At 61.5% G+C, this 13,877-nt stretch overlaps 2 protein-coding genes across 7 annotated transcripts in view; one reads left to right on the forward strand and one right to left on the reverse strand.

Annotated features, from left to right (window-relative positions):
* Window positions 1–2,765: 2,765 nt before the first annotated feature.
* Window positions 2,766–11,917, reverse strand: EMC10 (ER membrane protein complex subunit 10). Of its 4 annotated transcripts, none has more exons than XM_046681905.1 (8): window positions 11,522–11,917; window positions 8,087–8,159; window positions 6,967–7,076; window positions 5,922–6,026; window positions 5,378–5,559; window positions 5,172–5,265; window positions 4,118–4,204; window positions 2,766–3,918 (listed from the first exon to the last, which is right to left on the reverse strand). In XM_046681905.1, the coding sequence occupies exons 1-7, from the start codon at window positions 11,720–11,722 to the stop codon at window positions 4,118–4,120; spliced, it is 852 nt and encodes a 283-aa protein (XP_046537861.1). In that variant the 5' UTR covers window positions 11,723–11,917; the 3' UTR covers window positions 2,766–3,918. The 4 variants fall into 4 exon arrangements, with proteins under 4 accessions (XP_046537861.1, XP_046537863.1, XP_046537860.1 ...); XM_046681907.1 differs by lacking the exon at window positions 11,522–11,917 and adding an exon at window positions 9,072–9,282; XM_046681904.1 differs by lacking the exon at window positions 4,118–4,204 and having other exon boundaries at window positions 11,522–11,908.
* Window positions 9,389–13,877, forward strand: part of GARIN5A (golgi associated RAB2 interactor 5A) — a 5,651-nt gene continuing 1,162 nt past the window's right edge. The window contains exons 1-4 of one of the 3 annotated variants that reach the window (XM_046681909.1): window positions 9,389–9,595; window positions 9,746–9,861; window positions 10,228–10,358; window positions 13,558–13,825. In XM_046681909.1, the coding sequence (XP_046537865.1) occupies window positions 9,589–9,595; window positions 9,746–9,861; window positions 10,228–10,358; window positions 13,558–13,825 (522 nt within the window). In that variant the 5' untranslated portion in view covers window positions 9,389–9,588. The other 2 variants (XM_046681910.1, XM_046681908.1) reach the window with 2 other exon arrangements.

The raw sequence follows: 13,877 nt of genomic DNA on the forward strand, positions 1-13,877 counted from the left end.
TATGGAGTCTCTCTAATGGGTTAAATAAAGGAGCCTATAGGATTGTCTCTAGAAGCCACATGCTATAATGCACAATTTGGGGTAGTAAGAGTCTTTAAAAGACTACAATTAGCCTTATGCTGGTCATACGACTCCGTGCTAAGGACATCTAAATGCTGATATGAAACCCGAGGCTGGGAAACAGGGAGTTTCCTCAATGCCAGGGAGCAGATGACATTTTGTGGGGCAAAGAAGGACATCCAAGGGGTGAGGGATGGGGGTGGGGGACAATCCCTTCCCTGACACTGGCCCTGCAGGTGCTCTCCCATCTTAGACCAGAGGTCAGGGTGCTGGGCTGGGGGCGCAGGAGGGAGAGACTGAGGGCTGAGCTCAGTGGCAACAGAGGGGAAGGATACAGCAGACAGAGGAGGGATGGGGCCGTGGGGATGGGCGGGTGAGAAGCGTGCCTGTGGTCTGGCCTGGTGGTATCTAACTGACTCACTCATTAAGGCTGGGGAGTGATCATTAACGAGGCTGAAGAGGACGAATGGATCAGAAACTAAGGTATCATGAGGGTGCTGGGGAGCCACGGAGGGCCGGGAGCAGGGGAGGAGTGGGGACAGCTCTGGTGTAGAAAGCCCCCATGAGGGAGATGGACCGGAGGGGGCCCACTGGAGGCCAAGAGGAGGCTGGGCTGATGGTCCAGGCGGGAGAGGACACAGCCGGGGCTGGGACCACGGGGGCAGAGAAGGGACAAGGCAGGGAACAGTGGGGCAGGCAGAGCAGCGCTGGGTCTGTGAGGCTGGGGAGGTGGTGGCACCACTCACGGGCCCAAGGATTCCTGGAGAAGCTCCAGCTGGGGCAGACGGGCGCCTCCGACTCCTCAGTGGTCCCTGAGCACGTCCTGCAGGAGCCGCGGGTCTGGAGACCAGCGGGGGCTCTGAGCGGGAGATGGGCTGGGGAATCGTCAGTGAAGCGAGGCTGCTTGGCCCCTCCAGGGTGGCTGAGACTGTCTCCCGGCGAGTCCCCATCTGGCGGTGTGTCCTGCAGACGCCTGTGCATGTGTGTGAAATGACGCAGGAATACAGGGATTTTCACAGCTCCGAAGGACCATCGACAGGGGACCAACGAAATCAACCCCAGCAGCCATGTCTGGGAACGAGGATGCGCTTTATATCGAAGATAGAAACCTCTCCAACTTACATCAGATGAGGGGAAAACGCTAGAGCAATGCACTTTTGCAAAACAATGTACATGCACATTTGCTTGTTTACACGGAAAGCATCTCCAGAGCAGGGCTGCCCGCCAGAGGGGAGGGGCGCCGGGCCGGCGAGAGCGGAAGGCTCTGTGCTCGGATCCCGCTGGACCTTTGGAGTTTCGCACTAAATCCCCAGATATCCCGGTCAAGAAAGTGTAACAGCGAAGGAGTCCTCCAGGGCCGGCAGGAACCGGAAGGGAAGTTTAACAAGGACAGAGCCACGTGGAGCCTGAACCGGCACAGACACTGACTAGGACACACCACGGAACGATGGCCGGCTGCACAGGGATCGAAAAAGTCTTAGAGGAAGAGAGCGGAATCAGATAAAGAGCTCGAGTCTCAAGATGTAAAAAAGGACAAAAGGGTCCGGCTAATGAGTGGGGGAGAACACATCTGCAAATCAGACACGGGTTAAGACCTTGAGCCAGGAAGGCTGCCCTGATCGCATCGGGAGCAGCTCGGGGGCAACCTAGGAAGAGACAACGAACTCACGGGGAGCGCAGACAGAGAGGACACACACGGCGCCCGCTGTCTCCTGCTGATGGAGGAAAAGATCTTAAGTTAGAACAACTCTCTGACACCGTTTTTTGTATTAAAGCTACAAAAAAAGCTGGTAAAACAATAACCCCCAATGCGGGCAGGTATGTAACACAACGGACACACTGGAGAACAGCGAGGAAATGCAAATCGGTGACGACCCTTTGGGACTTCTAGGCCATTTGTCCCAGGCAGAGGGGTGTGGCTGGCCCCCAGGCTGGCTCCGCGCCTGGCAGGGCCGCAGAGGGAAGAGGCAGGGCGGGAGTCCAAGGGTATCAGAAAACGGGGTGCACTAAGGTGTCAGAACGTCAGAGGCATCACAAGAGGAATTCCAAACCGTCAGCACTGTCACTGAGCAGAGGACAAGGATGGTTCTCAGAAAACACCATCGGTGCGACCCCGCTTCCCTTGTTCTTGAGTCTGAGTGGCCTGTGGGCGGGGCCGTGGGGAGACGGGGTCTGGGGTCTTCTGGGGTCTGCCGCGTGGAGGGCGGGTCAACAACATGGCTCAGATTCACAAACGCCGCGCGCCTCTGCCCGGCCATCCCCATCCTGGGCTTTTGTCTCGGTCACATGACATCTGCAGTCATGGGACCAGCACCGGCGGTGGCAGGTGGGTGAATGGCGTCAGTGCATCTTTCTGGAGGATGAAGGATGAAGCCGCCCTCTGAGTGGTGGCAAGGAAAGACCCCGGAGACACTGTGCAGGGGCAAAGCGGCATGGGGGGAGAGCGTAGAGCTCGCAACTTTTGTGTCACAAAGCGGGGACATACACGTGCCCCTGTTGCTTGTGCAGGCAGACACGCTCTGGGGGCATGTAACCGGGTATCAGGGACTGCCGGGGGCGGCCCCCCCCACGCACCCCCTTATGCTGTTCTGACCGTCGGGCCACGTAACACGCTACCGACTCATAAAAAGGTTTCTAATCCGCCACAGCAATTCCACCCTTAGTCACACGTCCCCAGGAAATAAATTCACACCAACGAGCCTGGATGACAGCACTGGCTGGAACGCTGTTTACAGCCACATCCGGCAGGAAGCGAGCTGAAGGGGGAGCCTTCGGGGAACAGTTTAATCGACTGCCACCCAACGCGGCAAGCGGCACACAGCCATGACGGCGACGACGGCCAGTTTTGCCTGTTTCCGAATAACACGTCAAGTGAACGGGGGCCACCTGGACACCGTGACCACCTCGCAGCCCAATCCGCAGGTGCACTTGGCTCCTGGAAGTTGTTGCTTCTCAAAACATTTACACGTTTCCATACATTGTCAACGTCTTTAAATAGACAGGAGGGGACAAATGGCAAAGGCCTGGCCGTCATCTCCCAACGCCGCGTCCGGGGAAGACATTCCAGGCGGGGAAGGGATGCAGTTTACGTCATCGGGCCCCTGACTCCACTAAACATTAGTTCGTCTTGACTTGAAGCGTCACTGCTTCGAGCCCAGCAGCCTGCGGAGGGCCCGGCGTCCCTGAAGTCACACAGGCCGCGGGCACCAGGCAGACGGAGGGCAGGGCGGGCCCAGGGCAGGGCCTCGGGGCAAGGGGCCGGGCACCCACAGCCAGCCCAGCCTGCTCCGTGCCCTCAAGGGCAGACAGAGAGATGGGAGGCGGGGCCGATCCAGAGTCAGGCCAGATCCAGTGTCAGAGGAGCGAGGGTGAGCATCTACCCAGGGGCTCGGGCAGGGCGGGAAGAGGGCGCACAAAGGCACGGAGGCTGGAGAGAGCTCGGCACGTTCCCAAACTAGGGGGCTTGGGGGGTAGGGGCCGGACACAAGGTCAGAGCTGCTCAGGAGCTGGTGCTCCATCCTGGGGGCACAGGGAAGCTTTGGGGGCTACAGCGGGGCCCCAGGGAAGGGGGGGGCAACAGGGTCCCCCAGCGACAGGACAACCAAGGCCCCGAGGGAAGGGACTCCTGGGGACGGAGAGGCGGGAGGCTGGCAGAGCCTTCTGGGGATGACCAAGGACATGGGCACTCTGGGCAGGAAGGGGGTCCCCTGGGCAAAGAGGACGGGGCACTGACTGGCCCTGGGCTCCTCACCGGCCACTGCCCCCGCCGCCACCACCGCCTCCACCCCCGCCCTGGCCCCCGGCGTCTGGCGCTCCTGACATCATGAGGAACAGGACGACAGGAATGATGTACATCCACTGTGGGCCGCACGGGAGGATGGAGGACAGACAGACACAGAGAGACAGAGAGAAGGAGGTGAGCACGAGCAGTGTCACCCAGGGTGGGGAAGGTGGGGCGGCGTGAGGGGAGGGGCCCGGGTCCCCTACGTCACTACGGGTGTGGGGAGGGTTGGTGGGGGGCAGGGAGGGTGGAGGCGGGAGGGGGCTGGGTCCTCACTCAGGCCTCCTGTGGCGGCGGTGCGGGCCCCGGGGCAGCAGGACGCAGGGCTGTGAGCAACACGGCACCCCCCAGGATGAGGTGCCACTGAGGAGGGAGGGGCGCAGGTCAGGGCCAGCGGTGGCCGTGGGGGCCTGCGGCCATCGGGGAGGGCAGAGGTGGTACAGGCAAGCTCTCGGCCTCTTTGGGCCTCAGTTTCCCCACAGCTCGCCTGTTAGGCTGTCCTGACATCAGGAGATGCTGGCAAATGAGCCCAGGCCGCACAGGCACGGAGCTCAACATGAGAATGCGTGGCACGCTCCTGTCCGTGGCCCCGAGGCCCCAGCGGCACTGGCCCCCGCTGTCCCCTGCCCTTGCCTCGGGAGGGACCGGCTCCTCCAGCCCCAGCGCCCACAGCTCCAAGGGCCCGGGCCTCAGAGCCGCTCTGGCACACAGCCCTGTCCCCTCCTCAGCTCCAGACCAGCCTCCTGGGCACCTCCACCCAGGGCCCTGTCACCCCCAAATGCCCCTCCCCAAAGCCGCCCGCCTCCCGGGACTGGCTGGAGGACCCCACCCGCCCCCTCCTCTCCACACCTCCCTGCTCCTTTGAAATCTCTGCCATCTTTCCCTCTCCAGCCTCCAGCCCCAGCCCCGCGCAGGCTTCTGGACCTCTGTCCCAGCCTGCCCCCAGAGCTGCCCCACCCCTCCCCTGACCACAGCCCTCCTCACGGCACGTCCTCCAAACGGGCCTCTAATCAAGACAGACCCTGCCTGTGCCGTCCGCCCCCAACCCGCACCCGAGGGACCGGCCCCATGACCACTGCCCCGAGATGACACAGGCGGGGGCAGGCGTGGGCGTGGGGCTCCACCGGCCTCACCCTCTCATCCAGGCCTGTGCTCAGCCCAGGTGCCAGAGGGACGTGCACGGAGGCCCCAGGGGAGGCAGGGAGGCCTCACACCACAAGAGACCCAGAGGATGAACAGGCCCGAGGGCCCCGGGAGAGCAGGGCAGAGGGCACTCAGCAGGGAGGGAGGGGGCCTGCCGGGAAGGGGCGGGGGCAGGAGCCGCACTCACATATTTGGCGAAAAAGGACTTCTGCTCCTGGGGGTTCTTGGCCTTCTGGGCCTGCTCCATCTCCAGGCGCTCGATGAAGGCCGCCGTCTCAGGACTGGGGGGCAGAGGGGAGAGGGAGACAGGGTGAGGGGCCAGGGCACCCCGAGGCAGTCAGGAAGGGCGAGGGGAGTCAGGCAGGGCAAGGGGGGCCGGGCCGGCGCCCTCACCCTGGGGCCGTGACAGGGGGCTGCAGCTGCACCGAGGTGTTGAACAGCTCCAGGTCCACGTCCTCCACCTCGTGGCCCCGGCAGCCCCCGGGGTGCGTCACCACCGACACGCCCACCACGTTGCCAGCCACATCCACGTGCAGCGTCAGCTGGTCCGAGAGGTGCGACTCCACCAGGGAGCACTGTGGGGGGAGGCGGGTCAGAGGAGGGGGCCCAGGGGTGCTGCCCAGGCCTCCCATGCACAGGGACCCCCAAGCCTCCTGCCACCTCACAGGGCCCCTGAAGCCTCCTTCAAAGCCCTCCATCGCCCCCAGCCACCCCTGGGGACAAGCCCATGAGGAACAGCCTCCCCGGGGCCCGAGAGGCCCAGCACTGCCCTGTCAAAGCACCCACCACCTGCACTGTCCCCTCCAGCCTGGACACCCTCAAGGGCAAGGCCAGGTCCACATCTCCCCACGCCATAAATGCTAGGGCATGAGTGATGGGAGCTGGGCTGGGGAGGGTGGGAGGAGTGAGGACAGGGCCAGTCCCCTCACAGACTCACCGCGGGGACAAAGGAGGAGACGAAGCCACCGGCTTCCAGGCCATCAGGGGTCCCAGGCCGCCGTGGGACCCGGACACGGTACAGGCCGTTCAGGGCAGCCACATCCTATACGACAGACAGAGGAGAGTGGCAATGAGAGGGACAATGCCCGCCCCCGTGAGGCCTGGACCCCCTCCGCCTCACTAGGCCCGCAGCCAGGAAGGGCCTGCCCTGGTCTCGCCAGCCAGCATCCCCCACTACCCGGCCCAGTCGAACCGGTCCGCCCAGGACACCTCCCACTGGGGTGGGCCTGTGGTGGGCGAGGCCGGGAGCCACTGTGGTGCCCTACCTGTGGGAGAAGCCACACGAGGATAGCAGAGCCCAGCCCAGTGATGGAGCGAGTCTTGAGAACATTTTCCCCAAAACTGGATCCAGCCCACCGTGCACCCAGCCTCCCCAGCTCCATGAGCCACAAACTCTTTGGGGGCGGCTGCGACAGAACAGCGGCAGGAGGGCTGGTCAGGGTGGACCTCACCCTGACGTCTTCCACAGGAAGGTGCCCCCGGGCACGTGGCCACGCGGGGGAAAGCCTGAGTGCCTGCCTCCCTTGCAGCTACATCTGGCCAAAGGATAGAGTGGAAGTGGACTGTAGCAGCCTCTGCGAGCTTCCCCTCAAAGATGGCTGTTCCCTCTCCCCCTCCTTCTTCCCTTCCTCTACCCTGCTGTCTGGAGCCTCACCAGAGCCCTGGTGCCTCCCCGCACCATCCCTAGGGAGGAGCCTGGCCCTTGAGGAGGGCGTGAGCAGGGCCACAGGGAAGTAACATTCCCTTGTCTGACCACGGCTATTGTGAGGACCTCCCTCTCCTCACAGGCAGACCTCATCTAACCAACTGTAAGTGTCGGGGCCGAATCTGGAAGGGTGAGAGGAACTGATCGTATGAAAACTGTGGGGGAAGGGAGAGTGCCAGGCATAGAGCACAGCACAAGCAAAGGCCCTGAGGCACACATGTCGCACTCCAGGGCACATGTCCCCCATGCTCCCACCCAGCCCAGGTCCCCTCCTCACCCGGAGTCGGCCCCGCTCCTCCTCATTGAGCTGCCGCTGTGACAGGGACAAGGTGCCGTCCTGCTGGTTCCAGAGCAGTGAGCCCCGCTTCCGGAAGTGGGCGTTGTCATCTGTGGGGAGCCCAGGCTCAGCGACCACCCCACCACTGCACCCCACTCCAGCCTCACAGTGACCAGGCTGCTTCCCCATCCTGAGCCCCCATTTTCCTATGAGCAAAATGGGGGACCCCCACCCTGTCCTGCCCTCTTGCCTCACAGGACAGCCCACAGCAAAGACCTGAACCCCACAGCTCCTAAGCCCCACCTCTGCCTTACCCGGTGACCCAGGGATGGGCAGAAAACCTCTCTGGGCCTCAGTTTCCCCAGCTGCAAAATACGGGGCGTGCAGAGCTGGAGAGCTCCCAATCAAGAATCAGTGGGGCTTTCTCAGGCAGATGCTGAGCTGACTTAGGGGTCTGCAGAGGGTCTCAGCTTCAGTGTTTGTAACAAGTGCCCTGGGGGTTTGAAGCCTCAAACTCAATTATTAGCCCCTGGGCCACCCTGACATCTGTGCTCTGAGAATCTGGACACCTGCTTGACTGTGGTTAGGACGTCTGAATTAATACACACAGCATCTAACCACTAGTGCAGGGTGCGGGCGATCCGTCAGAAAGTCTGCTCTGGGGGCGGCCCCATGGCCGAGTGGTTAAGCTGGCATGCTCTGCTTTGGTGGCCCAGGGTTTCGCCGGTTCGGATCCTGGGCATGGACCTAGCACCACTCATCAAGCTATGCTGAGGCAGCATCCCACATGCCACAACTAAAAGGACCTACAACTTAAATATACAACTATGTACCGGGGGGCTTTGGGGAAAAGAAAGAAAAATAAGATCTTTAAAAAAAAAAAAGGAAGTCTGCTCTGAGGTTATTGATGCTGCCTTGACCTTTTGCACCTCGGATTTCTCTTACAGGGGTGGGAGTATTCAAGGCAGAGTTTCTATTCTCTTATGCCTTCTCCCCGTCCCCAGGGGCCAAGCTGTTAGTGAATGGACAGCGTGTCTCACACTGGGTGGGACCCAGACCCGAGATCCCGACTTCACCGGGCACCGCGGATGTGTCCAGGAGACGACGTCACTGGACTCACCGATCTCAAATGAGTGCTCCAGCAGCAGCCCCACCGGGCCGCAGCCCTCGCCCTCTCGCCCTTCCGCCCCGGCCTGCAGGAGAGAGAGAGGGCCCAGGTGAGGCCCGTCAGAGCCCTCAGCAGGCCAGAACCCACGGACTCCAGGACAGCTTTATTTTCATATTCAGATCCAAACACAGATGTTGGCCCACGATTCCACCAGGAACTGCCCCTTCGTGAAAATTCACGATCTGGACTGTCCCCAGAACACCAGAGCCCGCAAACCAGTGGAACCTTGTTTCCACGGCGACGATCTCTGGTTCCCTTCCATGTCCAGCATCAGAAATATTCGCGAGTTAAAGGGCATCCTGCGCTGCCTTCCCAGGCTCATATGCAAGCGGCCTCGTTTGCACCTTAACAGCCCCTGCAGCCACGATGCCGCCCGAGTTCCGCCCCTTATAAAGCGCATACGTTCCCACGCTGTCCCTTCCTCCAACACCCTCAATTTCTCCTACTTCTGCATCCTCCACTCTGCGTCCCCGCACCTGCGCAACCCGGTTCCAGATTTCAATCCGCGGGCTCAAAACCCCGCCCTCCTCATGCATATTCAGGAGACAGAACTCAGGTTCCTCGAGCGCCCTCTCCCCGCCTTTTTCATTTTAGTCCCCCCGACACCTGATTCGCTAAGATTCCGCCCAGGCCACGCCTCCTCATGCATATTCATGACTGCGGATGCCTAGCAGTCCAACGTCCCGAGCTCGGGTCGCGCACCTTCTCCTTCCGCGCAGGCTCGCTTTCACTGCCCCGAAGCCCAGGTCCCAGGACCCGCTTTGGGCCCCACCCCCTCATACATATTCACTAGAGCCTTCGGACCACCCCTTTCTCCTGGTCGTGCGGCCGTGCTTTCCATAGTGCTTCCACCTCTTCCCACCTTAACCGGCCTGAAGGCCCGAGACCCACGATTTCTGCCGGGCCCGCCCTCTCTGCAAAGCCAATGAGCACTCACCCCCCGCGCAGCGGTCCCAGGCCGGCAACCACTGCCTCGGGCTCGGCTGGGTGCTGCTGCCGCCATCAGCAGGAGCAAGAGCAGGCGAGTCGCGCCGGCACCGGCCGCCGCCATCTTGGCTCCTTCCCCCCCGAGCCAAGGCACAGCTGTGAGGCGGCGCCGCGGAGCACGCTGGGAGGAACGGGGGCATCCCGCCCCTCATGCGCCTGCGCTGGCTCCTTGCGTCTGCGTACTAGCGCGCGCCCGCTACCCGGGCCCGATGTCGGCGGGGTGGCCGCCCTTTCTTCCGGGTCTCTGGGCACCGCCCCCTCGGATGACGTCACAAACACGAGCGCGTCCTCGGCAACGGGGTAAAGCCCTGTGCGCTGCGTTGTGACGTCACAGAGCCCATGGCCCCGCCCCCCCCGCTGTCTCCCGGGGCGCGCCCCTCGGGTTCCCAAGGGGCGGGGCGTTGTGATGTAGGGGGCGCGAGCTCAGACTGGCCCCCGGTGGAGCAGGTGAGGCAGAACCAGGTGGGATGGAAGGTAAGAGGCGGAGCCGGGCCTGGGGAGGTCGGACCAGGGGAGGGATGGGGCCGGCGATGCGGAGACCGACAGGCCCGAGCCCCCAACCCTCCGCGCGGGACTGCCCCGGGCCCGCCTCCTGGACTGGACCCCTGAACTCCGCCCCTCCAGAACGCCCCCTGTTTTCAGCCTGTTCCACGGGCCGGCCCGGACGGCTCCAGCGCCACCTGAGCGGCGAGTTCTACCAGCTACGAGACTTCCCCATCTTTGAGAGCAACTTCGTGCAGGTGTGGAGCCCCAGGACCCCCGAGCCCAAGCCTGGGCCCGAGCCCCCACCCCTGACTTGAGGGACGCCTGCTCTCCCTCTGACTGCCCCCAAGAACATCGATCTCCTGGGATTCCTGACCGACAGCCCCGGTACCTCCAGACCTTTAGCTTCCCTATGAGCCCTGGCCTCTGCTTCCCTTGGTTCAGTTTCCCTGACTTCACACCCGTATGACTCTTGACCTTTGACCCTAGGATATCTGACCCTCAACGTGGTATTTAATTCGTTTGGTTCATGACCCTTAAGTCTACCAAGATAACTGAACTTTGATCCCTCCCCAGTGCTGCCCACCATCTATCCGGCTTCTAACCTCTGACCCCTGCCCCAGGTGACCCGATTAGGAGAAGTCGCCAACAAGGTCACCATGGGGGTGGCAGCCTCCAGTCCAGCCTTGGAACTCCCAGACCTGTTGCTGTTGGCGGGCCCTACCAAGGAGAACGGACGCCTGCAGCTGTTCGGGTGACTGCCCCACCCCAGCCTAGACCTCCTCCCCCCCCAGCCCCGGGGCACCCCAGGCCCCCTGCGGCACCTGCCCTCACCCTGACGTCCCCCAGGGCCGGGAGCCTTGGATGGCTGCCAGCTGTCTCTGGGCTACCGTCCTCCCAGGAGAACAACAGGGCAATACATAGGGGCCAGAAATCAGGGATAGACAGACATGAGGGGGACAGTCCTCAGCCACACCCTGGCAAGGGTCAGGAGAATGACCATTTATGCAGCGCCTACTGCGTGCCAGCCGCCCCCTGGGCCATGCACTTGATCTCATCTCTGACCTCATACTCTCCTATCGTGGGACCCCTTAACCCCATTCTCCAAAGAGAGAAACTGAGGCCCAGAGAAGAGAGCCGCTTGCCCAGGGTCCCACCGTGGGTCAGGGATGGGAACCTCAGGTCCTCATGATTGCCGACCTCACGACTCTTGAGCTCCTGGGCCGCACTACACACTGACGCTCCAGGTCTTTGTTTATTCGTTGAAAAAGCAGTGCAAATACACTCCGAGGTATGAAACACACGCAGCATGAAATATACCTTTCTCCCACCCTAGGTTGCCGCCTCCGACTCCAGCCGCAAATACGAGAACATTTCCATGCGCTTAGTATGTTTACGGAAACATTCTGCCAGTGGCTTTCATTTTCTGACCACACCTCACATTAATGAAAGAAAGAGAGATTGAGAGAAGGAAGGAGAGAGAGGGAGGAAGAGAGGAAAAGAAGGAAGGAGGGACTCATTGTCACATACTCTTAGACACACACACACACACACACACACACACACACACAGATCCACGGTCCTTTGTCTGCAATTCTCAAATCCTAAAAGTCTTCGTTGTAACTCCCTTGGTGGCACAATCTGATTCTGACCTGAACCAACTTAAGGCCACTTACAGCCTTTCCTTATCCCCCTGTGTCAGTTTAAAACATTTCCCAAAGCGCTATTCAGCTGCCGCACGGTGCGCTGGGATGGTTTCCACAACATCCTTTTTTTCTCATTGCTCATTGCATGCCACCCATTGATGTCACTGCTCACTGGGTCGTGACCTCCAGTTGGAAGGACACCAGGGGCCGTGCCATCGACCCTCATAATCTCCTCCAGCACCGCCCGCCGCCCCGCCCCCCATAAACATACCATCGAAGTAAAAACATTGAGTTTGCTCTGCAAGCTCAGCCTCAAGACTCGTGCCCGGCTTCTCCCTTCTGACCAGCCTGCGGCCCTGAGCTGTTCTGGGCCAGCTCTGGCAGCCACAGAGCGCGCCCCGTCTCTACAAACAGTGCTGTGTGCCGCTTCCCCCTCTGCTCGCTCCCTCGTCAGCACTGGATCCACACTCATTTCCCATCAACATGAGCACAGCAGCACATCCTTTTTCCGAACATACACGACTGAGCGAACTCTGCCCCCTTGGCCCCAAGCGCACGTCAGCCGCTTGCTGTGACCGCGTGATAGGTGTGGCTTTGAATGAGTGTCTGCTTCCAGGCAGCCTGGGTTCAAATCCTGGCTTCACTTCTTCTTCACTGGCTTTAGCCACATTCCCTACCTGTGTGTGCCTCAGTTTCCTCATCTGGAACATGGGGGTGAGAGGAGAGCCCACCTTTCAGGGCTGTCGGTCGGGGGGGGGTAATAAACTGAGTAAATGTTTGTAAAGCGCTTGGAACAGCACTTGGCACAGGGTATGTGCTCTGTGTCAGCCGTTATTCTTCCATTTGGGAAAGATAATAGATCAAGTTGCCTACTGAGGGACACTGATGTGTCTGGTGTCTTGGGGTTACAGCTAGTGTGGCAGGTGAGGGACATCCATGTGCGCAGGTGTGAGGGTGTCTGTAAGATGGATTCTGAGAGGTAGTGTTGCTGGTCAGAGTTGGGTATGTGGCTGCCTGTGTTGTGTGTGACTTGGGCTCAAATCCTCACTGTGTGACCTGGGCTAAGTTCCCCACCCTATCTGGATTGTTTCCTCCTTTACCTTGTTGGACCTTGAATCAGGCTGGGGGCCTGGGCAATTCACTTATTCAAATATTCAACAAGCATCCATTGGGCACCTACTGTGTGTCGGCTCTGGGTAGCAGGAAAGCAGCAGTGAACAGAACTGGACCAACGTCTCTGCCCTCAAGCTCACCTTCCACTGGGAAGGCAGCAGCGCAAGTGACAATTGGTCCAGTGGGGTAATGTCTGTGGAGACATCAGACAGCGGGGGCCATGAAGCGGTCTGCAAGCGTGGACATGGTTGTAAACAGGCCGGGGGTTGCAAACAGACTTTCTGCCCAAGAAGGTGCCTCTTGAGAAAGACATGAGAGAGATGAAGGGGCCAAGCCAGGGTAGTGGCTGGAGCAAGATTTCAGACAGAAGGAACAGCCTGTGCAAAGGTCCTGAGGTAGGACCAAGCCTGACAGGTTTATGGAACAGCTAGGGAGGCCCATGTGGCTGGAGCCGAGTGAGTGAGGGGAGTGGGTGGGAGGTGAGGACGGAGAGGGAACAAACGGACAGATCCTGCAGGGCCTCGGGGTCAAGGTGAGGACTTGCTTTTAATCTGAGCCACGGGTGGGACGGGAGCTAACGCGGGTGTTGACCGGCGCCCTCTGGCGGCCGCGTGGGAACAGACGGAGTGAAGGCCGGGGCCGCGCCACCGGGCGGGAAATTCCGGAGCCTGGCCCTGGGTGGCGGCGGGGGAGGGAGGTACAAGTGGTCGGATGGTGGCTGCAGGTGAACAGGGAGCCATCGGGACTTGGTGGCGGGTTTGAATAAGGAGGCGAGAGAGCGAGGCGGGTCAGGAGCAGCTCCTTGAGCCAGGATTTCTGCCCCAGCGAGTGGGAGGGTGTGGGTACGATGGGGAAGACGGAGGGGGGCAGCTTTGGGGGGGGGGGGCGGGTCAGGAATGTGGTTGTTGGGCATGTTGTGGGTCGGATGTGGAGCCAACGTCCGAATGGAAATCTCGAGTAGGCACCCGTCTGTGCGAGTCTGGCGCTGAGGAGGGAGGACCGGCGGGAGCCACAATGCGCTTTGCGGATGCAGGAGGGTTGGGGATGGGCAGCATTCAGGAGGCAGAGGGAGTGACAGAGGACGCCTTCCGGGCAGAGAGAGGGGCGTGGAGGGGCGACCCCGGGCCTGGGGGCCGGCGACGCTGTCGAGCCAGGGAGGGTCAGACCCTGAGGCCGCCCCTTCCGCCCGCCCAGGCTGTTCCCCTTGCAGTTCGTCCAGCTCTTCGTCCACGATGAGAGCCGCTGGCAGCTCAAGGTCAAGTTCCGCACCGGCCGCGCCTTCTACCTGCAGCTGCGCGCGCCGCCCGAGACCCGCGACCGCGAGTTCGGCCAGTGGGTGCGGCTGCTCTACCGCCTGCGCTTCCACTCGGCCCAGGGGGCCGTGCCCTTCACGCAGGAGTACTCGGCGCTGGAGGACTGCGACGACGACGAAGAGGACGAGGAGGAGCTGGAGCTGGAGGAGGTGGGGGCGGGGCGGGGCGAGGGGCGGGGCTGGGGGCCGGGGGTCCGGGGTC

The sequence above is a fragment of the Equus quagga genome, chromosome 13 (assembly GCF_021613505.1).
Source record: "Equus quagga isolate Etosha38 chromosome 13, UCLA_HA_Equagga_1.0, whole genome shotgun sequence".
NCBI classification, from domain to species: domain Eukaryota; kingdom Metazoa; phylum Chordata; class Mammalia; order Perissodactyla; family Equidae; genus Equus; species Equus quagga.